At 38.5% G+C, this 25,165-nt stretch overlaps 1 protein-coding gene across 2 annotated transcripts; it reads right to left on the bottom strand.

The window, feature by feature from the left end:
- Positions 1-10,618: 10,618 nt before the first annotated feature.
- Positions 10,619-24,551, bottom strand: zc2hc1a (zinc finger, C2HC-type containing 1A). 2 transcript variants are annotated; one of them, XM_036558236.1, is made up of 10 exons: positions 24,444-24,551; positions 22,383-22,453; positions 21,879-21,995; positions 19,652-19,687; positions 17,037-17,178; positions 16,794-16,942; positions 14,729-14,825; positions 13,305-13,407; positions 13,104-13,211; positions 10,619-11,747 (listed from the first exon to the last, which is right to left on the bottom strand). In XM_036558236.1, the coding sequence occupies exons 1-10, from the start codon at positions 24,457-24,459 to the stop codon at positions 11,612-11,614; spliced, it is 975 nt and encodes a 324-aa protein (XP_036414129.1). In that variant the 5' UTR covers positions 24,460-24,551; the 3' UTR covers positions 10,619-11,611. The 2 variants fall into 2 exon arrangements, with proteins under 2 accessions (XP_036414129.1, XP_036414130.1); XM_036558237.1 differs by lacking the exon at positions 19,652-19,687.
- Positions 24,552-25,165: the final 614 nt, after the last annotated feature.

Below are 25,165 nucleotides of genomic sequence, written 5' to 3'. Positions count from 1 at the left end.
ACGGTGGTGTTAGTTTACTTTACGAAAATGTCTGTATCTCTTACTTCATGAACAAATTCAGTGATGTTTTTAAACATTCAAAGAGCCAGATTATTTCCATTTCCTGACTGATCTTAATAAATGTTCTTGCTCTCCACAGAAATGATATAATCTGTTTCTAAGAGAAAGAATGTTAAATAGGTTTAGGAGGTTTAAGCAGCCAATAAACTGTGACAGTATGAGGGGGGAGCCCTGGTGTTTAATTAAAGCATTAATGATTATATAGTCTGTAATGAAAATGCCTAGGCTGGATAGAGACCTAGATTATTTGCAACAATCAGCTAAATAAACATGCAGAAATTGACTGTTTTTATTTTTTTCAGTCGAGGCTGGAGACCCCTGAAGTAAGGCATTCTTCTAAGAAAAAACACTCAAGCTTTTAGCTCTTGATGCCCTGTCATTGTTAATGCAGGAAACAGGATTTCGCTGCTGTGGGAACAAGACCTTATATCTCCATTTTTTATCGTTTTTCAGTTTTTGACATCATTTAAAAATGCCTGTTGACTTTTACATTGTATGTAAATTTCATGACGAACGGACCAACAGATATGGCCAAAATGACTTAGAAAAATGTCTGGTTCCATTGACTTACATTAAAAAGAAAGTATATTTTGTCCTTCTTTTGTAAAGTTAGGTTTTGTTCCCACAGCAGTGATTTAGTAGTTGATTATATAAATCAAGGTATTCAAAGTAAAAAAAAAAAATTATTTTGGCAAAATAAATAAATAAATAAATAAATATACAAACAAGAGTTTCCCCAGTCAAACCTTGCCATTTGCAAGTGATATACACGTATACTATAAGTAACCTATATAGCTCACTGTCTCCTTCAAATACTGATGATTCATGATATGCTCAGCAGAGCACACTGTGACGTAATCATCATGATAAACTGATAAACTGATATACTGCCCACTCCTACTGAGAATACAACTTTTATTACGCTTTTTTTTTATGAATATCTATTCCTACTCCGGGGGAGGAATGAAATAGGACTTAAGGGAAATTATGAGACAAATGATGAATTCTTGGCCCAATTATGTAACACGTAATGTTTACACACTTTGGCATATTCATAAACAATTCATCTCAAATAATGTGGCGAAACAATAAGCAGAAACCACAGGACTTTTCAAACATTTACGGAAACTGATGCATCATCTGCCCAGGGACAGTTTATAGTGATTTTGAAGATTCTCACGCTTGCTGATGCACTGTTGTGATATCTTAAAGATGACTAGTGCTTACAACCTCTGCCCTAAAAGAGAGCTGTGCTCCATTTCTATTGGGGTTTATATCTCAGCTATAAAACATGCCCTTCAGGAAATAAAGGTGCCTCGTTGGAACTCTGAAGATATGCAGTCATGGTTAATATGAAGTGCGGCCCAAATATATTGTGTGCATATTGGGACAATTCAATATAAAATGACTGACTAACCACTTGAATAATCAAAGCAAAATGAGAAAATCATCACATGCATAGAAGGAAGTGTGTGTGACCTTCGCCCTCACCTATCGTAGCTTCTCACGTGCGTAACCATGTGATTTTTTTCTAACGAAGCCACAAAGTGTCCCAAACAGGTCTCACAACGCATGTAAGAAAATGCCATTGTGTCTGTAAATGTGGGAAAATAGTTAGCCAGTGAATCATAATCAAACTTTAAAACAAGTGTAGTCCTGTTTGGTGAGTCATCTTAGAGACATTTCGTATTTTCCTTACACTAAAATCCCACAGAAGTAATGGCCCCCTGCCATATTGGTTTCCCTCTGTGCGAACAGCAGTCAGGCCGTGATAGATATGTTTAATTACTCCATATATTCTGGAGGTACACTACTTCCTTGTAGGCTTCACTTTTGCTTTTAGGTAGCGCGGCTTGCACTGGAGTCGTTTTGCTTTTGCAAGTGCTGTGGATACGGTAATTCATGTTTGGTTTAATCTGGTCAGATAAACCAGTGGTTGACAATCCCAATGGCTGCATGAATTATATATCCAAAATAATCATGACAAACGCCACAATCTGAAGAAGACACACAATGAGTCCCTCTGTCCAGTTCCAGAAGGACAAAAGGACAAAATCATGAATGAAATTTGATACGTCAGCACAAATGCTCTCACACACAAGCAGTGCTGTGCAAAAGTGCCCCTTTCATTTATTTAATTTCTGTCCAAAACAGCCAAGTTATTCATTTTCCAGCATTATGGCAAAAAAGCAGAAAAAATATTTAACAGAAAATTACACAGAAGCCTCAACAACTAAATATCCCATTTTTGAACATATAGTGTGTCACTCTTTGCCTTTATTTCAGCTTACATTCTTTTCAGCAGGCTTGCTTTCAGTTTAAAGATAACTTTAAAAAATGTTTATCAAAAAAAGGATATTTTCCAAATCTTCAAACTTCAGTCTTGGAAGTTGGTTGCATTTTATGCTTCTCACAAGCCAAGTAATACCACATTCATTGATATTGAGGTCTGGACTCTGGGATGGTCAGTCCATTGTTCTAAGCACACCAGCAGCTTCTTTCTTTGATCTGCAAATTTTCTGTGCTGTTTATCTGATGGTGACAGTGCTGGTTTTCTACTCAGTCTTGCACGATTTTTAGGAGTCCCCTTCTCTCTGCGTCTTTTAGTCAGCTTCAGAATTTCAATTCCATTTTTGGGAACACCAGTTTTTATTCCGCCTATTTTCCTTTAACTTTCCCTTTCTTATCTAAGTGTGTGATTTTGCATGTTCACACAGGACCAAAAACTGCCTTACACACTCACTCCTGTCCCAAAACTCCACCACACCAAAACACAAGCCAGCATAGATCGATTGATCGATCGATCGATAGATAGACAGATAGATAGATTGATAGAACAATTATGAAATACATTACATAATAAGACTGCATCAATACAGACTTTACAAACACCAAAAACCTGTCGAAAAAAAAAGGCTTTGTTCTATTGTGGTCTTCTTCGATGGAGTCAATGCCTACAGGTGTGAGACTGACCCATAATAACAAACCCAATGCTGCATGCAAAAGTTTGGCTGCCCATCATCAAAAACGTGTTTTGCTGATTGTGTGAAAATGTGTGAAAAAAAGTGAACACATCCTCCACATGGAACACACTTCTGCACATTTTAATGCACAATTACTGTTTATCTGCTGAATGTAACATATTAGAAAAAAATAAAACATGAAACGCAGAAAAAGCTGAGGCACATTTTATATTTCTTCTAATATGTTTAACTCAGCAAATAAACAGAAATTGTGCACTAGAATATTTAGGCTTGTTCCCTATAGAGGATGTGTAAACTTAATTTCACTTTGACAAAACATATATTTTGACTCTATTTAGGTTGTATATAATTATATTAAAATAGAAAATAGAAACAACACAATTCTAACCTGTTTCATTTATTTTCTTTTATTGAATTCCAAATAAACAGAACTTTGAAGCGAGGGGTTAACTGTATTAACATGTTTGCTACTGCATTTGTAATACTACAGAAATAAAGGTTTTATGTCTGTGCAATGTAACTGAGGTAAATCAGATTCACTTTCAATATGAATCGGCATCGGAAGATACTGGCCCACATTGATGCATCACTAATAATAACACAAACTATTTCTATTTCATATATTCAAGTCAAACTGAAGACGTGGCTTTGTGTGCATGACTACATATTAATTTAAAAGCAAAATTAAGCTAAACCATATCTTATTACTCCAGTTAAAAATAACTTTGTGTGTGTGTGTATATATATATATATATATATATATATATATATATATATATATATATATATATATATATATATATGTGTGTGTGTGGGTGTGTGTGTGTGGGTGTGTGTGTATATATATATATATATATACATATATATATATATATACACACACACACACACACACACACACACACACACACACACACACACACACCCCAGCATATCCACACAATTAATGCAGGCCTACAATCATGTAAAACACGCTAGTTTACTAACGACAGAGTAGGTATACAGAAAATACATTTTCTTTTATGAAAAACTGGTAGGTTACATTTTGTATACTTTCGTTTTATGACTAAAAGACTTCAAGCAGGAAATCTATTCTTGGAAATCTGAGTGATGAAATCCTGACATGTGAAATCCCGGAGCTGACAATTTCCTGGTCGGGTTAAACTGGGTGAGCTAGAATAGAGGTTTAAACTCGATTAAAAAGTCAGTAATCCTCTTTCACCTCAATTCACATTAACTAATTCCTTAAATCACAGTAAAAATGTATGCTATTTTGAGGGTTATGAAGACACTGCGCTGACTATGACTGTTTCTCAATATTTGTTATTGAAAAAAAAATGTATTTGTCTAGGCTTCAGTTAAACCAGTGCTGTTTTCCTGAGAACTCTATATATTAAGCTGATTTTCTGCAACTCCTCCAAAATCTAGCGCTGGTCTCTGTGTGTTTGTTTCTTTTGCTCCATGGTAATGCGTGTACTTCCCTCCTCTATCTTGCTCCGAGGTTCCTCTCATATTCTTAGGAAGCTGGAGTTAGCTTCGGACTCGAACTCTCCGTTCCACCTTAAGCGGTGCAGCAGTTCCAGTCTGACGCCTCCCGCGCCAGAATGCAACTGCAGCGGCGTTTAAGGTGGACCGGCGGATTCCAACAAGTAGCTGACGAATGAGAGGAAGCGAACAGCCTCGTCACATTCTTGGCATGTTTGCAGGGTTTGACAGGGCACTCACTGACTGACTCAGTCCATGCAGGGAGAAAGCGAAAGCAATGTGATACAGCGGCGGAAGCCTATATTCCCCCCGAATATGAGAAACGGAGCACATCCTCGAAACTAAAGAATCGAGAAACATCACCCCACAGAATGAGACAAAGCAGGCAGATGATGCTAAAAGCATGTAGTCCTACGCGCGCGGATCTGTTCGCCCACTTCTGAGAGGATTTAAGCGACGACTCATTCGGGCGTGTGAACATGGATCAAAAATGACCAATGGTAAGTGAAGTCTAAGGTTAATTTGTGCGGTGAGGTCGGTCTCCGGGGGGTTTTTGGCTCTCCTGTGGGCTACAACTCAAACTCCTAAGAAGTTTAGTCTCGTACAGTAGCAGTACCAGCCTGCCTTACCTTCGCAGTCGAAGCGCTGAGGAGAAACGCTAGCTCGGATGTGCCGCTGAGGGTTGGGAACAGGTTGCATTTATAACGTCGCCGGGGGAAATTCCCGGCAATTTATCACCAATTATTCCAGTCAAAAGGAAACCTAAAGAGGGTTTACAAGAAGGGAAGGTCATTTCGAAAGCGAATGTTGTCTTACCGGTGGTTTTTAGCACCCCTGGAAAATTTCTGGAGGTGCAAGTTCAAGGTCGACGAGCAGAGACTGTGGATGCCCTCAGCTAGCACTGTGCAGGAAAGTTAGCGAACTTCAGTTCACAGAGACGCTGATGGGTGGTGTACAAATCACAGTTAGTATAAAACAACAGCACTTTTTGATCACATTTGAGTAAATCTGCAGCCTGAATGCGTTTCTTTAGGTTAAAATAGTCTACTGCCACAGGTGGGTGGAATAATCTGAACTTGCACTCCACTAAAAGCAGTTAGTAAAAGAAAAAAAGACTTCCAAAAATAATTCAGAGAAAAAAAAATAAGTTAGGTAATTTAGTAAACAAAAAGTACACACTCAATTCTTATCCTTGTCCATATCCTTATTATACAAAAAGCTTCATAAATATATATATATATATGTATATATATATATATATATAAATAAAATGTTTTTATTGAGCTTTTTGTATACACACACTCGTGTGTGTGTGTGTGTGCATATATATGCACACACAAGAATAAGAATTACGTGTGTCCTTAATGTGTGTGTATCTACACACATATATGTTTGCATGGTGAAAAAGTTCTTCAGATTGATGGAGAATGCGTCGTGTATGGTTCTATATAGCATCAACAAGGGTTCTTCTATTGTTACAAGCTTGACATCATAATGGTAGAAGAACCCTTTTTGGTGCTATACAAAACTATTTTCAAAAAAGTTCTATATGGAACCATATACAACACATTCTCCACCAAGCTGAAGAAGTATTTTACCACAAAGAGCCATTAAAGCCTGAAACGTTTTATATAGAACTCAGGGCACTAATTAGATCCATTTCCTCTACTAAAGTCCCCTTGAAGAACCATCTTTTTTAGAAGTGTAAGCAAGTAATTATGTACTGAGTTCCCCAAAGAACTGCAGTAAGACTTTTGAGTGCATCCAGCATCTCTGTTAGTGTATGTGTACTGAAGTTTATTAGGTGCTGTTCTTCTCATTGCAATGGAATCTTTGTCTAAAACAAACAGTAAAAACTCGAAACTGACCAATCACAAAGCAGGACAGCTACTGTCACCAACTGTTAAATTAAAAAAGACAACAAGGGACTTAATGACTAAAGGCTAAAGACCGCAACTGTAACATGAGTGAAAACTATTCACAAATAAATTTGAGTAGAAGAAGTATTATCATTTAAAAAAGGGGGTGGGCAGTAAGACGACAGTCATCATAGTCATGATAAATTGCATTATATTTAGTCACAGTAGGCTTCATGGATATCGTCAGTACCTGCTGCATGTTTCATTACAAGAAGACAATAATTAGCTTTTAAAAATATTAATTTGAAACTGCTGTTTTTTTTTTTGTCATGTCCAACTAATCAAACCTCTGAAAAACTGAATATCTTGAGTACAGTAAAAATGTCTTGAAGTACCGTGATGATTTGAAGGGGATGTACTGTCTCAGGACGGTATAACCCCATCAGATGTGCATTTACTAAGTGTAACCAGTTACTACCTGTCTGTCTCTCTCTCATTCCTAGCATCTTCTTGGTACTTCTGTTGTGGCATTTATCCTACTACCTCTTGCCTTCTCCTGTGAAAGCACTAAGCCTAAAGAACAGATTTCTCTAGACTACCAGCATGTCATTAGTAAACATCTGGAGGACACTGTAAGTCTGGCACGAATAACAGAAACCAACATGCATTTAGATATGATTGCCATGGTATGTTTTGCATGTACACCTAAAAAATGTTGATATTTTCTCTTTACAGAAGATCAGCATTGAAAAGCAGCTGAATAGGTCCTGCAGGGAAAAAAACATTACAAAGCTTCCAATGGACAGTGTAAGTGTTTTAGTGTCAGGAAGGCTGTGGACTCTTCGTGCTCACTGCTGACTCAAAACACATAACACAGCACCTGACAGTAATAGGTATTTATTAATGACCGTAGGGGTTAGATTGACCAACAATGACAAACACAACAATTATCTGACTATTGGGAAAGCCAGACTAATCCAAAGATCTACCCCGTCTCCCTAGCAGATGAAAGGAGTTAAGTTAGAAAACCACTTTGCCAGTATCACTGTTACTGTAATATGTAACATTATGAAACACCAGCGATGACTAATAATAAAGGCAACTCGGGATTTAACCTAGACCACAGCCAGAACATGAGATTTCTGCTGCCTCCTAGTGTCTGAAAAGGTAGTTGCACTTGTTGACTTGACTCACCCATTGATGTTTTAATCCTCACAGGCAACACAATACATCCACACCGAGTCCTGTAAACGCTCACCGAAGGATTTAGACAAAGACCTGGCTGACAAACTGACGAGGCTTGTGGGAGCTATAAATGCATCTCTAGGATGTCAATGCTCCACCCAGCAGGTAAGGCAGTTATTGAAATGAAGTTAGGCAGATGCATTGGCATCCACACATTTCTCAAATCGGATTGGCTAAGCCTTTGCTAAATACACTTTAAACACACATATGACTGCACACATCAGTTAAATTCTGTATAAATGTGCCAGGTTATTACAAAACCTAGCACCAACTAACCACATTGCATTTATTTTGGACGTGGCACCAAGCCGGTACCAGGTACTGGACTGATATAAGCAGAAAATGCTGGATCAGATATCAGAAGCGTAATATAATACAACCACCAGACTGTAACGTTTATGGCCAGTTCACTCAGGCAAAAAAAAAATCGGTATAAATAGCAGAGATGGGAGTTGCTACTCCATTTACGCATTGCTGCCACACCAAGAAGTTCCTAAAGTTCCAAATATTTGTCTGCTCACAATCAGAAAACGTGTCCAAACACTTAACTGTAATTTCATTTAGCCTAACCAGGTCATAAGCAAATAAAGTGTGTGCGCACTCACAGCCAACAGTAAACGTCACCACTTTCTTCCTGTCATTTTACATATTTTAATGTTCTGAATTATACGCTTGAGGTAAGACGATGTATCTCTGCTCAGTTTGGGCTGCAGAGAACACAAGAGTGCCTTCATACTGATAAAAAACCATGCTTCCATAGGATATGGTGGTATATTTACCGACTTGTCAGTTCACTTGTACATGTACAGTTGTATACCAAAGTTTGGGTTGCCACATTTTGTTGATTCTCTAAGTGAAAATAATGCAACACATCCTCTACAGTGCATTTCTACACATTTAATGCACAATTACTGTTTAGTCGCTGAATTAACATAATTAACATATTGAAAAAAAAAATAGTAAAACTTAAACAGCTTCAGTTGATTCAAAGTGCAGCTGCCAGAGTTATCAGTATGAGTAAAAGGAGGGAACATCACCCCCATTCTGAAAGCTACCAGTAAGTTACAGAACAGAGATTAAGGTACTACTACTGGTCTATAAATTGCTTAATAGTGTAGGACCAGCATAACGCTGCTGTTGGACAAAAACCTTGTATCTCCATTTTTCAGTTTTTGACATCAGTTTGAAAATGCCTGTTGCTCTTTATATCGTGTGCAAATTTCATGATGAATGGCCCAAAATGACTTGGGGAAATAAGTCTGGCTCCATTGACTTACATTAAAAGTAAAGTAGGTTTTTCCTTCTCCAAGTTACCAATTTGGAGATACAAGGTTTTCTTCCGACAACAGCGATATGTATCTGTACCGCTGAGGTGATGCGAGCAAAGCAGAACTCTCAGATCATTAAGGACTGGTCAGTTAGTCCCGTCGAAGGTGAAGACTAAACATGGAGAAGCAGCGTGTACCTACTATGCTGCTCTTAAATGGAACCAGTTGACAGAAAGCATTAGAAGAGCCTCGACACTAGACGCTTAAATCCAGGCTGAAAACATTCTTATTCGAGCAGCTCAGTTTAAAATACTGTTAGCTCCACTGCACTTCTCACTTTTGTTTTTAATTTCTATTCACCTTTGTTACTTTTTAAATTAACTTGAATTGTCTGTTACATCATTTGTAAAGCACTCTAAATGGCTGCAGTGTTTGAAATGTGGCATATAAATAAACGTGCCTTGCCAAAATGTGAAGCATGCAAAAGATATGACACATTCAATATGTTTGATTTTTTCCAATAGGTCAAAATTTAGCAAATGAAAATGTACACTACAATTTGCAGATAAATGTCATAGTTAAGTGTGTTCCCTGTAGAGGATGCGTTACCTTATTTTCACAAAAAAAAATCATTGACCAGGGTTGTTTAAACTTATGCATACGACTGTAACCCAAATTTATTTCTATGTAGATAAAAAGCCGTCAAAGTCTTTACTGGCACAATAGTAAAAATTGTAAAAATTACATTAAAATTTGTAAAAATGATTGGCATGGTGGATTTAGAGGGGACTAAAAATTGCTTCAAACACTAGTAACAATTACACTACTCCTCAGGAAATCATGTCTGAATAGTACTTTAGGCAGTCTTCCAACACCACGCCTCACTGTAATGCACATCCTCTCACGGCTTAATGCATTATTAACTACCATGTAAAATTAACATGTCATTTACTGCTTTTGTCATTTAAGGGGGAGCTGTCAAAAGGTCCTTTACACAGGAAGCTTTGCAGACTGAAAAACGGCCTTTTGAAAATACAGAAAGCCTACGAACAGTACAACTCCGCTCCTTAAGTGCGGGCCCTGTGAGAGACATTCAGAAAACAATGAAGCTCGGCTTCGCTCCAAACCAGGGCACTGCATTCCTGCATTATCTATTTGAGAGGATACAAACATATGATGAAGGGACTGGTGAACAACATCCACTGCCAGGAAAGGAAGCAAAATCAGGTGCATACCTGATTGACCACACCCCTGCCAGTGATGATACTCTGAGATGCTTTCATGGACAAAGTGCATGTTTTCACCCATAGGACTAACTGCTGTGAATCAAGCAGACCTTTCTGAAGCCATGTGCTTCACCAGCATCCCATGTTTGTAACTATTTAGAAACCATGGATATCCACTTTGTTTTCCTGCACTGCTTGGCATGTTGTGTCATGTCACTGTACACAAGTTCTACAATCATTTGCGCATGTTATACATAGACACAATGTACATTCTTTCTCTATAGGTTTGTGGTAATGCACACAAATCTGGTTTAATGCTTAACATTCTCTATGATCCTAATACTCTTCTCTATGAATAAATATATTTTTATATGAAGATCCTATATTCTTTTTTCACTTCATTTTTACACTGACCATGCCTAGTTTAACCATTAGCAAACCAAATGAGTCAAGAAAAGACATCAAACTCAGTAACCACAAGAACACAAGCCTTTCACTCGCATTAATGTTTATTTAAGGAGGATATAAAATGCATTTGACATTCTGTTCATAGAATGACAAATCTATTGTCAATATCCAGCCTGTATTCTTTCTGCCACACAAAAATGTTAAATACATCGGACGGAGGGCAGACGCCACAAGCTCATTAGAATTGCACTGCCTTTGTAACAGCTGAGTGAGATGCTAACCAGAGCTTTGACTCTGAGGCCTTTTAGCTTACGTAAACTAACATGGTAAAGACCTCGGCTGAGCTGCAGTGATAACAGCTTTTAAAAGGCCCTGGGGCAATGGACCAGACTATAAAGCTACTCTTTGCATACAGTTTGAAGTGGTCAAATAGTATAGCAATGTCGTGTTTGACATTTCAGTCGTCTTTGAGCTGAGGTTTTGTGGGGTCGTTTGAATATGTTTGCGGACCAAGCACATTCAAGCTTGAGGGGAGGACTGTGATGGATTGTTGCTACGTGTAGTGAATGTACCTTTCATACATTTCACATTCAATACAGATAAAAATACTAGGAACATAATTTTTAAGCATTAAGAAATACAAAACACAAAGGTGATACAAAACTGAATTGCATGGTGTAAGCGTCACTTCTAAACGTGTATCAATTATATGGTAATAAATAACATAAATTAAGTAAAAATACTTCCATTCCTTGTTTAATTCCCTTATCGAGATGCAATGTTGGGATATTGACTTCAGTAATCAATTGCAAGCTCTGATAGGCTCCACTTTTAGAAGTCTCTTAATTCTAAATATGGTTCTACCCATGTAGATCCTGATTAAAAAAATTGTCTTCCTTTTTAAATCAGTAGTTCATCATATTGCACTTCAATAATAAACACAAGAAAATTGAGGGTTTAAAAAAAAAATAGAAAAGGGCTGTAAATCGTGAACAGGGTATGCAACCAGGGCACTAGCGTGATGGAAGGAAAAGCTCAGCACTGAAACATTTACCAAACCCTTTCTCTTTCACTCTCTAAATGCACATCCTTCTCACCCCACACTCACAGCAAAACTTGGCCCAGTCCACAGGGTATTTGGTCCCACACTCATGGCAGAACTTGGTCCCCTGTATGGAGTAATCCACCTCATTCTCATTTTTCACATCGTTCCTAAGAAGTGAGAAAATATTGTAACAAAAGGCTGAAAGGACAACAGGGGCCTGTTTGACACAGAAAACAAAGAGCAGCACTCCCACCATGCTATTGACATTCACTGCCACAATTCTCTGGGCATCCTGTAAATCATCCTTTCTTGCTCAATGTGTCGAGGCATCGCTTGCCTGAAATGGACTGTCTTGTGGACTTTATTCTGCACCACTGAAAGAATTATACTTGGATTTGCAGATGGCACAGATCAGATACCCAACAGAAAATGCTGGACCAAACATCAGATAGAAAAAACAAATGAAGGGTTTAATGCAAAATATAGAAAAGTAGGTCATACAACAACATGCAGCCTAACATTAACCCATCGATCAGCTATTATACAAGTGCTATATTTAAAGTCCTATTCTAATTTTGGACACATTCACACTAACAATGATTTATCTGGGTTTTTGTGTCAAAGAGGTGAACTGAATTAAAAACTGTGATTTTGTATGCAGTATTATGGTATTATGCGAAAGTCATGAGACCACTCAGTCAGAGACCACCCAGAGTCCAACCACAATGTACAAGTTATACATCATGCAGCACCAGGAGAAAAACAGATAGCATATTTAACAAAAATGTATAAAGACATATATCAAAAACTAAACATAATTTCTGGTTTTTCAGTATTTTGTGTGTCCATCATTTTTTCCTTCTACAGCTTCTATTCTGTTTTAGCGACTTGCTTTCAGTTTCTCAATGAAATCTGCAGGGATATTTTTCCACACTTGCAAAGTTCAGTCTTAGTTTAAAGATATCATTAATGAAAATTGGTTTATCAAAGAAATGACCAGGGATATTTTTGCAAACCTTTAAAGTCCATCTTAGAAGTTAGTTGTACTTTCTGTTTCTCACAATTCAATTAGTTCCAAACACATTCAATGTTGTTGAGGTCTGTACTCTAGGGTAGCACGTCCATTGTTCTGAGAACACCAACAGCTTCTTTGTTTGAGTACAAATATTCAGCTATTTGTTGTCCTTTTCTCAGTAAGGGCTTCTTGACAGCTACAACTTCTTGACCAGTAGCGTTTAGTTGTATTCACGCAGTGGAAAGATGGACAGAAAAATCTGATTTTTTTCAAAAGTTTTGGTGGTCTTGCACAGTTGTTCGTCCCATTTTCTATTTATCATTTAATCATTTTGTGAACTTTTTTTGTAGCTGTTCTGACTTTTGCACATTACTGTAAATCATGTTGTTGGCCATGTATTCCTTTTTGTAGGGCAGAAGTGTGTTTGAGCAGCTTGAGGATGTCAAAGAGTTTGGGAACCACTGCTCTAGGTACCAGAAAATATAAAGTGGTATTGTGCTGTATGTACCTTGAATTGTAGTTGTCTGCATTGTAAACCTTCTTCTTGTTCACTCCTATTCCAGAGGTGTTCTTCAGACTACTCTGAGTAACTACGCCTTTGGGCTTCATACTAACACTGTGAACACATCACATGGAAAAAATGAATAGAAAAAACTAGCTCATAAAAAAATCTTAGTCATCACGGACTTCAGCTTGAAGCATGTCTTACCCAGATGGAGGACTGGTCAGGCCGCTGGAGTTGGTGCGAGATGGAGAGTAGCCAGAAGACATGCTCCTCACTGTGCCAGCCGAGGTTTTACTGCTGGGAATCCCTGATGAGGTAAAGAGCTCTTAGAAGTGTAGCGTGCTTTGATGTCCTATACTGGTACTGATTTAGGACTGATTTAAAAAAAAAAAAAACCTATAGCAATCACTGGCCAAAGTGGATATATTATCAGGACCCTCATAAATTCTACATTATTCTGAGATCAAGTCTGTTTTTGTAGAATGGTAAATGTCCCACTCTCTTCTCTGAAACTCTTCACTTTCCATTTAGTACGAACATTGGTTTAAGCCAATGCAAGTGTACAAAATTTTCCTCTTACCCCAGATGGAATCAAAGAGCCTAACAATGTTTGATGATGTCTAAAGTCTGTTTATTGGGCTCCCGAGTGGCGCAACCGTCTAAGCGTTGGCCCCATCATCAGGAGATCGCGAGTTCGATCCCTGGTGATGTTACAGCCATCCGTAGCCGGGAGTCCAAGAGAGCACAATTGGCCTCACTCTCTCTGGGTGGGTAAGATGGCTGCCTTTCTCCCCCCATCACCCAGCGCAATGCTAGTCAGCGCAGGCGTCTGTTAGCTGACGTAACAGATCTGGCGGTTGGCGCTTTCCTCCGAGCGCGTTCAGCTGTCCAAAGACGTTGCGTGAGCGGCAGTTCGAAAAGATGCGGTGGCTGGTTTCACAGGTTTCGGAGGAAGCCTGTGTTAGCCTCGTCCTCCTAGCGTTGATAGCGTCGTGTGTGATTGGGGGAGTCCTAACTAGCAGGTGGAATTGGCAAAGACTAAATTGGGGAGAAAACCGGGTAAAAATTTAAAATAAAAAATAAAAAATAAAGTCTGTTTATTTAATCTTACGCTGGATCTACCAAGCTAATGTAGCTAACAAGCTATGGAAGCTAATTAACACCTTTTAATATCGTGCAAATAGCAACTGCATAATACACTTCCCTTAAACTGCTGATCTCAAATAGCAGCTTATGTGGTTTCTGAGCCTGTATGACACACTTATCTATCTGCCTTGGCTGATCGACTACATTTGGGGTACATTTGATTTAGTGTGAACAAGAGGGAAAACGCTCACTCTGCAAATTTCTACAAAGCTGAGACCCGCCAGGACCTTTAGACCAAGGAGTTTAAATTCCACAGTCTTAAGTTATACTTGCTCAGCAAGATACTGATGATTGTTATGCCTCAAACATTTCCTGCATCACCAAGTTCATGTTGGTGCTTGCCCTCACACAGTTATACGTCTAAATCATCAACACTATTTTGGGGGGGGGGGTCCACATGCCCACGTTTTTAAGCAACTGCTGTCAAACTGTACATGTTTTCACAGAGTCTGATACTGATACCGCTGTCAATCAGTCAATACCTGTTCCTCCACCTTGTCCATAGGCTGAACGCTGCGGAAGGCGAGAGGAAGACACTGAAGATACTGAATTTGCCTTCTTCACTGGAGGAGGCTTGTACTGCAAAAACAGAGAAGTTTGCCTCTTTCACATCAATGTTTTCTCGTTCTTAACAATAGAGCTCAGTGTACAACCCCGTTGCCAAAAAACTTGGGACGCTGTGCAAAATGTAAATAAAAACAGAATGCAATGATGTGCAGATAATTTAAACCATAATTTTAATTGAAAATAGTACAAAAACAAAACATCTCAAATGTTGAAGCTTAAAATTTGTTTTTTTGAAAAATATTTGCCCATTTTGAATTTCATGCCAGCAACACGTTTCAAAGAAGTGAGGAGACAGACTGCTATAGTTTTCAAAGTGAAATGTTTTCTCATTCTTGCTTGATATAGGATTTTAGTTGGTCAAGAGTTCGGGGTCTCCTATATTGTATTTTTTGTTTCATAATGAGGCAAATGTTTTCAGTGGGTGACAGGTCTGGACTGCAGGCAGGCCAGTTTAGACTCTTTTACTATGGAGCCATGCTGTTGTAATATGTGAAGAATGTGGTTTGATATTATCTTGCTGAAATAAGCAAGACCTTCCTTGAAAAAGATGCTGTGTGGATGGCAGCATATGTTGCTCCAAAACCTGTATATATCATTCAGTTTTCATGGTGCCTTCACAGATGTACAAATCACCCATACCATGTGCGCTAATGCACCCCCACATCATTATGGATGCTAGCTTTTGAATTGTGCGCTATTAACGAGCCGGATGGTCCCTCTCCTCTTTAGCTCAGAGGACACAACGTCATTGAGTCCAAAAAGAATTTCAAATTTTGATTTTCGTTGGACTTCAGGACACTTTGATTAAGTCCATCTTAAATCAATTTGGGCCCAGAGAAAGAGGTGGTGTTTCTGGATCCTGTTTATGTATGGTTTCCTTTTTAAATGTTGGTTTTCGGCCTTGTCCCTTGCACAGAGAAATTTCTCTGGATTCGCTGAATGAATTTCAATGATATTACATTCCGTAGATGATGAAATCCCCAAGTGCTTTGCTATTTTACATTGAGAAACTTTATTTCTGAATTGTTGCACTTTCTACAGAGTGGTGAACCTCTCCCTACCTTTACTTCTGAAAGACTAATAAAGGTTAACTTTATTAGCTGTGAGATGTTCCACCAGGTGTTTTTTTAGCATGACACAACTTCACCAGTCTTTTGTTGCCCCGTCACAGCTTTTTTTGAAACGTGTTGCTGGAATAAAATTAAAAATGAGCATATATTTGTCAAAAAACAATAAAATTTCAGTTACAACATTTCATATGTTGTCTTTGTACTATTTTCAATTAAATACAGGGTTTAATTGATTTGTACGTCATGTTCTTACGTACATTTTGCACAGCATCCCAACTTCTTTGGAAACAGGCTTGTAGATTACATTACTGATCAAGCACTTACTCATTATTTTGATGATGAATCAAGTAGTCAGGGTTGTTTGTAGAAGATCAAATCACATAAATAGGCTTAGCTGAACAATAACAAAACATGTACAGCCTTTCAAAGATTGAGAAATACTTCATTGGAAAAGGATAAACTAGAAAGCCATGAAAACACTTCATAATTAAAATATAAAAACACTACAGGCCTGTTTCCCAGACATGGATTTAGCCTTATCTTGGACTAAACTGTGGCATCAATGGTGAATCAACATTGGACATTCATTTTAATCTACGTTTAGGCTTAATCTAGCCTTTTGGGTAGTCTGGCCTTTTGTGGCAAGAAATGCTTATAAATAAGTGTGTCCAGGCACTGCTTACTGTAAGCAAGACCAGTAAAAGAATTTAAAATATGTATCATATGCATATCAACTGGCAATCACTAATGATTCATCAAAAACACGTTTTTCTTTTTTTTCCTATTCTGACTGTGTACTCAAGTTTTTTCTAGCAACTGGAAACTCTGAGAACCCTGCTTTCCAACCACTCTAAAGTAATAACAGACGTGGGATTCGTGTCCTCATTATGAACTGCTGTGAGTGACTAACCTGGGTCCTTGGTGGAGGCTTGGTTTTGTCACTTCCAGGGAACTTGCCCTTATTAGAAATGCGGGCCGCCTGTTCCTTACAGAATTTAATGTGGCGATCCGCTGCATTCTCACTGAACCGTCTCTGGCAATACGGGCACTGGATGTAATCTGGAACAAACGGTTCCTGTTATGCTATGGCTCCGGAACTGTGTTACAGTGTTCCTTTATGCCGTAACTCAATGTGCAGAGTGTTTTTTTTTACCTGGGTCATAGGATGGGGGTGGGGGCGGGGGGAGGGGACCTCCGTCTTTCACTACTTGATTTATTTGTTTGGCAGCACGAATGGTAGCGATGAATTCCTCATGCTTTCTGCGCCAGTTGGACTGTTTCTTGGGTGGTTCAGGCTGTTGACACAAACACACCATTTACAGACAGGGCTAGTTGAGTAGGGCCCAGTGCGAGCAAAACTATTAAACACAGTCTGGCGCAAAATTCAGCGCACAAGCAAGAATAAACAAACAGTTCGAAAGATCCAAAAAGTCCAGCAATAAGGTTGGACAATAACTGCAAAAATGACTCCGTAATCTCCCTGTAACCGCAAATTATGATTTCTTTTGTTTACAGTACTAAGAACAAGCAAAATATGTAAGATACACATTCATATGTCTTAACCCTGATATCTATTTTGAAAAATAGGGATTCAGGCACTCCGGAAAAGCATCAGCATTGAGGCAGAAATGCAACAGTATTTCTCCAAGTGAAGAGGTTTGATGATGATAGAAACTGGCAGTAGTAGTTCATGATCAGAAATGGACATAAATATATAATCCTACACACTTTTCAACCTCATGATGAGAACAGGGCTGCCTCTATCAATTGTAACAGTAATCGAGCAAACTATTGATTAACCTGACAATTAATGTGTAATTATTTTTTTAAAAGACCAACCACTGTTAATTATGGATGCACCCATCAAGATTTTTACATACAATTCCCATTCCTTTTTGCAGCCAAATTGTTTTTACTAGACTTTTTTTTTATAGCCCAAAGCTCAAGTATACTGATAGGAACCCAAGTATATTCAGAAAGAGCATAGAGAAAATGATTTATATTGTTATCAATAAAATAAGACACACAGTATTTCTGAAGCTAAGCATCTTTCTTTTTCCCTGTAGTCATTTCTCAGGGGCTGACAGGCTTCTGTTATGATATCCCACATGGTTGCTAAGGTGTTGCGAGGCTGCTGCTATGGGGTCCCAGGTTGTTGCTAAGGTGTTGCTAGGCCATATCATGGTATCCCAGGCGATTGCTAAGGTGCTGCCAGGCCACATCATGGTATCCCAGGTGATTGCTAAGGTGTTGCTAGGCCACATCATGGTATCCCAGGAGATTGCTAAGTTGCTGCAAGGCCAATTGCTATAGTATCCCAGGTGATTGCTAAGTTGCTGCAAGGCCAATTGCTATAGTATCCCAGGTGATTGCTAAGGTGTTGCTAGGCCATTGCTATGGTGTCCTAGGAGATTGCTAAGGTGTTGCTAGGCCATTGCTATGGTGTCCCAGGTGGTTGCTAATATAAGAAAGTAAGCTGGCTTTGTCAAACCAATAACAATAATAAACTGCTGATTGCCAGTTCACTGAGAAGTCACGAACCATACCACTGTTCTTCTAACTGTATTCTTCAAACCAACTAACCAATTATTGTATTTTTAATCAGAAAAACTTTATTTTTACTGGATGTATTTTTATTGGCATTTATTCTAATGATATATAGTGTTTTTTTAACTGACAAAAAGACACAATAGTTTTAGCTGCCTAAGAGTTTTGCACAGTACTGTATCATTTTAAATAATAATGGCTACTTTTTTTTTCTTTCCAATGCAAAACTATTGAAGTTCTATTGTAGTGATAAGGAGCTGCTAAAAACTTCAGTTTAAGGAGCAGTTTCAACTACTAAAAGCAGTTAGTCTATAAGCATGTTAGCAAACTGTGTTCAGGTACAATGCAAATAAGCAACACAGATTAGTGCTTACTCCTAAAACTACATATTAGACAGCCTTCTACTGAATGTAACAGCAGCTACAGAGCGTTTGTGGCAAGCTTCCAAAATTACCTGCTCAGAATAAGAAAGAGTGCTAAAAATTCACTACAATCTGTTAAAAAAGAAATGCAACAAGAAGCTATTAGTGCGGCCTCTCTGAGGGCCAATCAATGGGTCAGTGGCCATGCTCATTGATTAAGGGTTTTATCAGGAGCCTTGTGCACAGTCCTAGAAAGCATGTGATAGGTACTCACAAACTCTAATAAATGCATCATGAAGACTGTCAATAGTTCTATAACAAACAAAAGGAAGTTATCACAATCAAAACATAGTAGTGACTATATTGTTAGTGATATAATGAAGCTGAAGAGCACAGATAAGCACAAACTCAATTAAATGGAGTCATAAGTTTGTATGCCCCTGGTCAAATGATGTTTTGTTGATTTTAAGTGAAAAATAGTTTTCTTCTATAGAGAACAAATGTCAATTTAATGCACAATTATGGCTTTTTTGCTGAATATAACATTTTAGGGACAAATAAAACATAAAATGTGGCTTTTAATATGGCATAATTTACAAATTGAGTTTGTTTTTAAGTTTCAAGTATGTCCAATAGAAAAAAAAAATGTCCATTTTAATTGTCCATTATGATTTGCAGAAAATGCCATATTTAAGTGTTTTCTCTATAGAGAATGTTTTAACTTTTCACTTTGAAAACCAACTAAACATTAACTGGGGATGTTCAAACTTACAACTTTTCTTCTAAATACTTTTAAAACAAACACATTTGAAATTGGAATTAAAAAATTAAAACAAATAAAAATTAAAAAACAACTTACTTTATCAGATTTTGAGCTGCCTGTAGAACTTTGTAACTGAAATGCAATCAAAATGTTTTTCAGAGTATTTAAGAGCATGGGAGAATAATATGAGGTTTGGGTAGGTAAAAAGAACACTGTTTACACCTGGACTGGGTTGCACTGGTTGTACGTAAGTTTTTACATAGGTTTGTGCTAAACCTCTTTACTAAGTCCTTCACACTATGGCATAATCCCATTTCACCCCTCGCCCCTACCACTTAGCCCTTAGCCCTCCGTTTTGCGTGTTCACGGCTAGAGGTAGAGTGTCCCGATTTTTGTTAAGATAGAGGGGTGGGGTGAAGTGTTAGGGCTGCATGGCCCTCAGACAAAGGGTTTTCAGAGGCACACTCCAAATGGGGTGAAAAACTGGCAAGATGGCTGCGTAAGTGACAAAACAAACACACAGATGTGCGTATTTTCTCCATTAACAAATTCCAATAACTATTGTATTTTCTTAATTTAATGTTCTTTCAATGTGTTATGGTCCTTTTCTTCATAAAAAGCATAAAAAAAAATCACTAATAGTATGCTAATGTCTCAGTAGCTAGCTAGCTAAATTTCCCTGTCCACTTTAAACAGTCCAGCATTACTGACACCTGAATGTAACTGCAGCTCCATTTAAGGTGGAACTTGAAAATTCAAACAAGAAGCTGGTGAATATCTGACTTCAGCTTCATATCACCGAAGAATTAGGGGTGGACGATAATAAATAATTGCCCCGCCCCCCTTAGATTCCCTAAATGTAACTAAAGCCCAGCAGCGAGTTTGCTGAGCTTTACCCTCATCTGTTATCACTGCAGACTGGCAGTGTCACCTACAGAGCACCACTAGTAGCCTGTTAATGAAGTAATGTTCTTTTTTATTTAAGGGTCCCATTTTGTAGTTGAAGACTTCAACCACTACCCGTGGTAACACAGTTCCAAGGAGCAAGGTGACACTCAAAAACAAGGGGTAGGCATAAAAATTAGAAATGGGGCTGGGCCTACATCATTTCAAACTATCCTTTTACTAAATTCAGTTGGACCACAGATCTTTAGGTCACAACTTCACTAGTAGATAAACCCCCATGAAAATATCCGGTATAGAAAAGTTTCAAAGCTCACTTTTACAACTGAACTGAATAAAACTTTAAAACTTATTGCCACTGTTTGTTTGACTATTCTTTAATATTTGATTGTGGCACATTAAGCAAGTTTTCTGTCCAGCTGGGATAACAGCAGCAATTTGAAAGCTTTGGCCACTGCTGAGTCTCACTGACCTGAGCTATGGACGTTAGCTTCACGCTTGGAGCTGAAAGTTAAAACCTGGCTGGCAATTAGATCTTCGAGTAAAATCACAGCACAGCGCATTCAGTGTTTTTAGCTTAGTCATCTTAACCAAAAGAAGTTTTGTCATGTTGTTGGAATTCTTTTGCTATGTATGTGGTTTCCTTAACACCTACACCCGCTTAGAGGGAAGTAAAAAGCTAGTTTGTGTGGTACAACCCATTTTGATTTAGTAAAGCATAAATCTGAACTTTGTAACTAGCCTACTTTTGAACTTATGTACAGCTGGTGCAACGGCCAACTCTCAGTCATTCCATGTGACTTGTATGAGGACTGTATCCTGATAGGACTTTAACTACATTTGGTATTGAAATGAGTCTCCAGTTGAAGTCAGATTGAAATCAGACTGCCATCTGGTGTGTACTACGCAAATCAGCTCATAGCATGACAACCCATCTGCAGTGTTGTTTCTCGTTTCCGTTTTTTTCCTGTTCTATACTGAAGTTGATTAAATTCTCTACAATTTTGCATGGTGTTGTTCATGACCTAAAACTCTGAAGACAGTACTAACTTCGGCAGGTGATGTTAAAAGTCGGTTATTTTAGCCAATGTGGCCACAGACTGCATTATGACATAACATACTGGCAGAAGTTTTGTTTTTTGGTGGTGAAATGTGGTTTGGCAAGACAGGTATATCTGCACTTGTATAAATTTATGTGCGCGTGAATTATTTAAAACTGTTTTAACAGCTTTTCGGCCAGTATATTTTTTTGTCAAAATTTCCTATCTGCATGTAATCCTCATATTCAAGAAGCACGAAATGACCAGGCGTAAACAGGGCAAAGGATTCTAACAAAAGGCTTCTTTGTTTTCCTCCAGAAATGAGTGATGAGTGTTAAGGCTGTGAAACGTCAACCCTAAACCCAGGGCTCCATTCTTACCTTTGGTTTGAGGGGTTTCACAGTGGAAATGTCCGTGCCCTCTGCCCTCTGCCTGCTGGAGTCAAAAACTTTCCTTTTCTTTGCTGCTGATTTCTGGCAGATGGACACATGCTTCTTCTACACAACATAACAGGGTGGAAGTGGAAAATCTCTTTAGGCTATATAACAATCTACAAAAAAAAACACAGCTTAAGAGTAATTACGTTTGGTGGGAAAATGTACTTTATGACTCATAAGGCAATTCTTGTCGCCATGCCTGATATCGGCGGTGTCTGCTCAGGGACTCCTTTGTGTGAGCACCTAACAAAGCATGTGCTCATTTGTTTTGATAAGGGATTTAAAAGATCAATAAGATAGCAACTATGGGCTCAAAGACTGCATGTGTAAGTCTTTTGATTTTATCTTGGCTTATTCAAAATGGTGATTTGCCTCTGTTGGAACTGTGATTTGCCATACTTAATGCCATAACTTGTCAGCATACACAAGAAAAAAAAAGGAACTTACAAGCACTCGTGAAAAAAAACTTCGTCCACATATTTTGCAAGGCACCAAATCCTCAGTTACAGGTGGAGGTTCTAGACAAGAAAAAAGAACGTTATAAGCATTTGGGCCACAGTGGAAAAACATTAGAGAACCCCCCTATACAAAAAATGCTTTACATTAATATGTGGCTTTGTATTTTGCATGCATGCCATGTATTAAAGTTGGTGCTCAAGAGAGCCCATTCCATCCGCTAACATCTATTAACCTAAATGTTCATGTTAGACTAATTCCTTAAGATCTTACAATTTTTAATAATGAATATCATGTCGCATGTTGTGAAGGATCAGTTTGAAAATGGTTTCCATGGATGAGCTGCATTATGAATATGAAGGAGATAAACAGACATGAGGGTGGGTGCACAGCATTGTTGGAAGCCGACTGGTTTGGTATGTCATTAAGAAACTGGATCTTTCTGCGAGTCAATAGTGCACAATTGAGTCAGTATTTGTAAGAGGGGGCCAACAAAGATTCTAGGACTGGGCACCTTGCGCCATGGGCCCCAGTGCAACTGCCCCCACAGCCGTTTTGCCCCTGAGTGTGAATATACAAATTGGACATGTCATTTCAATGACCTCAACTAAGGAATGGTCGCTTGACTAAATCCAGTGAATGAACGAAAAACTGCTGGATACATCGTAGCAACTACAACATCAAAAGCAAACATCTGCCTAACCTTATGTGTGTTAGGTAAGACTGTCCTACATTTACTGTGTGTAATTAATCAAATCTAATACACAGGGTGTGTCAACATTAACATCACTCAATAAAAGAACTAAGGGGTTTTTAATAGCTATGCTAGCTCAAAGGGGAAGTCCACCAATTTTTCAAAAAAAAAAATCTACATAATGAAATGGCTGAAATGTAAACAAAACCATGCAGAGTGGTTTGGAGCGAAATGCTCTGTGGTAGAGAAACTTGCCGAGTTGTTCATTGTGGTGTTGACAGGAGCCAAAGGTCTGAGGAGTATAATACCTCTGAAAGCTCACTCACAGAAAGTTATTCTATGAAATGGTTAAATACATGCTGATGTATTTTAATCCATTTATTTTAATCTATTCATAGGGGAGGGTACATGCAGGGTGTTGTAAGGCAAAACAGTCCCCGCAAAAAAACATTTTTCAGATCTATGCCTATTTTATCATCATCAACATTACACATAAAAGCTCAGAAAACGTGTAGGTTCACTGGTGGTTTTGGACAGTAAAACAAAGGGCTGAATTGTGTTGTAAGGTACCTATTATCACCACTGTAAAGAAATCTGGGTCTGTAAGCTTTTCTACAATGAGCCACCTCACACCAAACCACTCTTAATGACTGTTTACATCTTAGAAATCAGATTATTCAGAAATTTTTAAAAAATTGGTGGAATTCCCCTTAAATGAGAGCAAGCCAAGCAGTGACGCTCGCTTCGCCATTTCAATGAAGAGTCAGGGATAGATTTACTTAATAAAATACTTTAAAAAGACAAGGCAGCGAAACATCTTAACAAAACATAATGGCAGATTTCCCTACAAGACCTCCAAAACACACAGTCAGCTAATGTTTAATCACTGCTAACGGTAGCTAGCGGCTAAATCTATGGCTGTATCTGGGCTCCTGCACAGCTAGCTAGCCAAGGTGCAGCCCTTGACCCTTTAGCTGGCAAATATCAAAACAAAGGCCAGCCTGCCAAACATTAAAACGTTATCTAGAGAAAAACAAAGCTATAAGCTGGCTGATAATGGATTTCGAGCACCTGGCTGGCTGAAGAAGGAAACTGAAAAGGGCTTTAGGCGACCCAACCCACCCAGACGAGCAGCCTCACGGCTCAAACAGAGCCAAGAAATCTGGGATCATCACACATCATTAAAAGGGGAACAACCGCTTAGGTTAACGTTAACCTAGCTTGCTGGCCAACAAAAGACAGACAGCATTGTTCACACCTGTTAAACCGCGTCATTCCAACACTATAAGGTCCAGTTTGAAGACAAACTAAGACATAAAGGGACAAGGAACGCGTCTGTTATTTATTTACGTGCTTACCTTCAAATTCCTCCATCTTTCTTGATAACGTTCCTCCTTGGAGATGCTGCTGTAGCAACGGAAAGCGATCAGCCTCGCAAACAGCACCCCCACGTGCCAACGTCCGCACGTTTCATTGGTTATTCCTCGAACGAGGACCACGTATGCCGCTTGATTCGCCCGACTGTGTCCTACGATCCAGTATCCATCGATTTCATTGGTCGTTCCCTGGGAGAAGGAGGACGTGCACCGTTTTGTTGTGAACGGCAGATGGGGCGTGGGAGACGGCCCAGGAATCCTCATGGATTCATTGTTGGATTTTTTTTTGTTTATTCATTTATTATTTTTTTTAGACATCACAGTACAGCGATGACGTAAAATTGACTCTGTAGCAGCATTAAGCATCTCTATGTATCAAATGTGCAATATAGTAAAATTCTTTGATTAAAATAAACCACACAGGAATTATATTGCAGTCAATATGCAATAGTTTAGACACTGTAACTGTATTATAGTTGCATATAACTGGAAAAGACAGTATTGCAGAAATTTGTAATATTTTAGAGTAACTGTACTGAAAGTGCATAATACATCTTTAATCCCCAACTGACTCCTATATTTAGTGCACTTGTGCTAGAAACAAGACTCCCAGATAAAGTAATATTCCCACACACCAACTTCACCACTTCTCATCTGTATTGAGTTGTTTTACAGGGATAAGCTACACTTAAAAAATGTTCTTC

Source organism: Colossoma macropomum, unplaced genomic scaffold (assembly GCF_904425465.1).
Source record: "Colossoma macropomum unplaced genomic scaffold, Colossoma_macropomum, whole genome shotgun sequence".
In the NCBI taxonomy this organism is placed as follows: domain Eukaryota; kingdom Metazoa; phylum Chordata; class Actinopteri; order Characiformes; family Serrasalmidae; genus Colossoma; species Colossoma macropomum.
The sequence above is the reverse complement of the archived record's forward strand: the minus strand, read 5'-3'. Positions and strand labels throughout refer to the sequence as shown.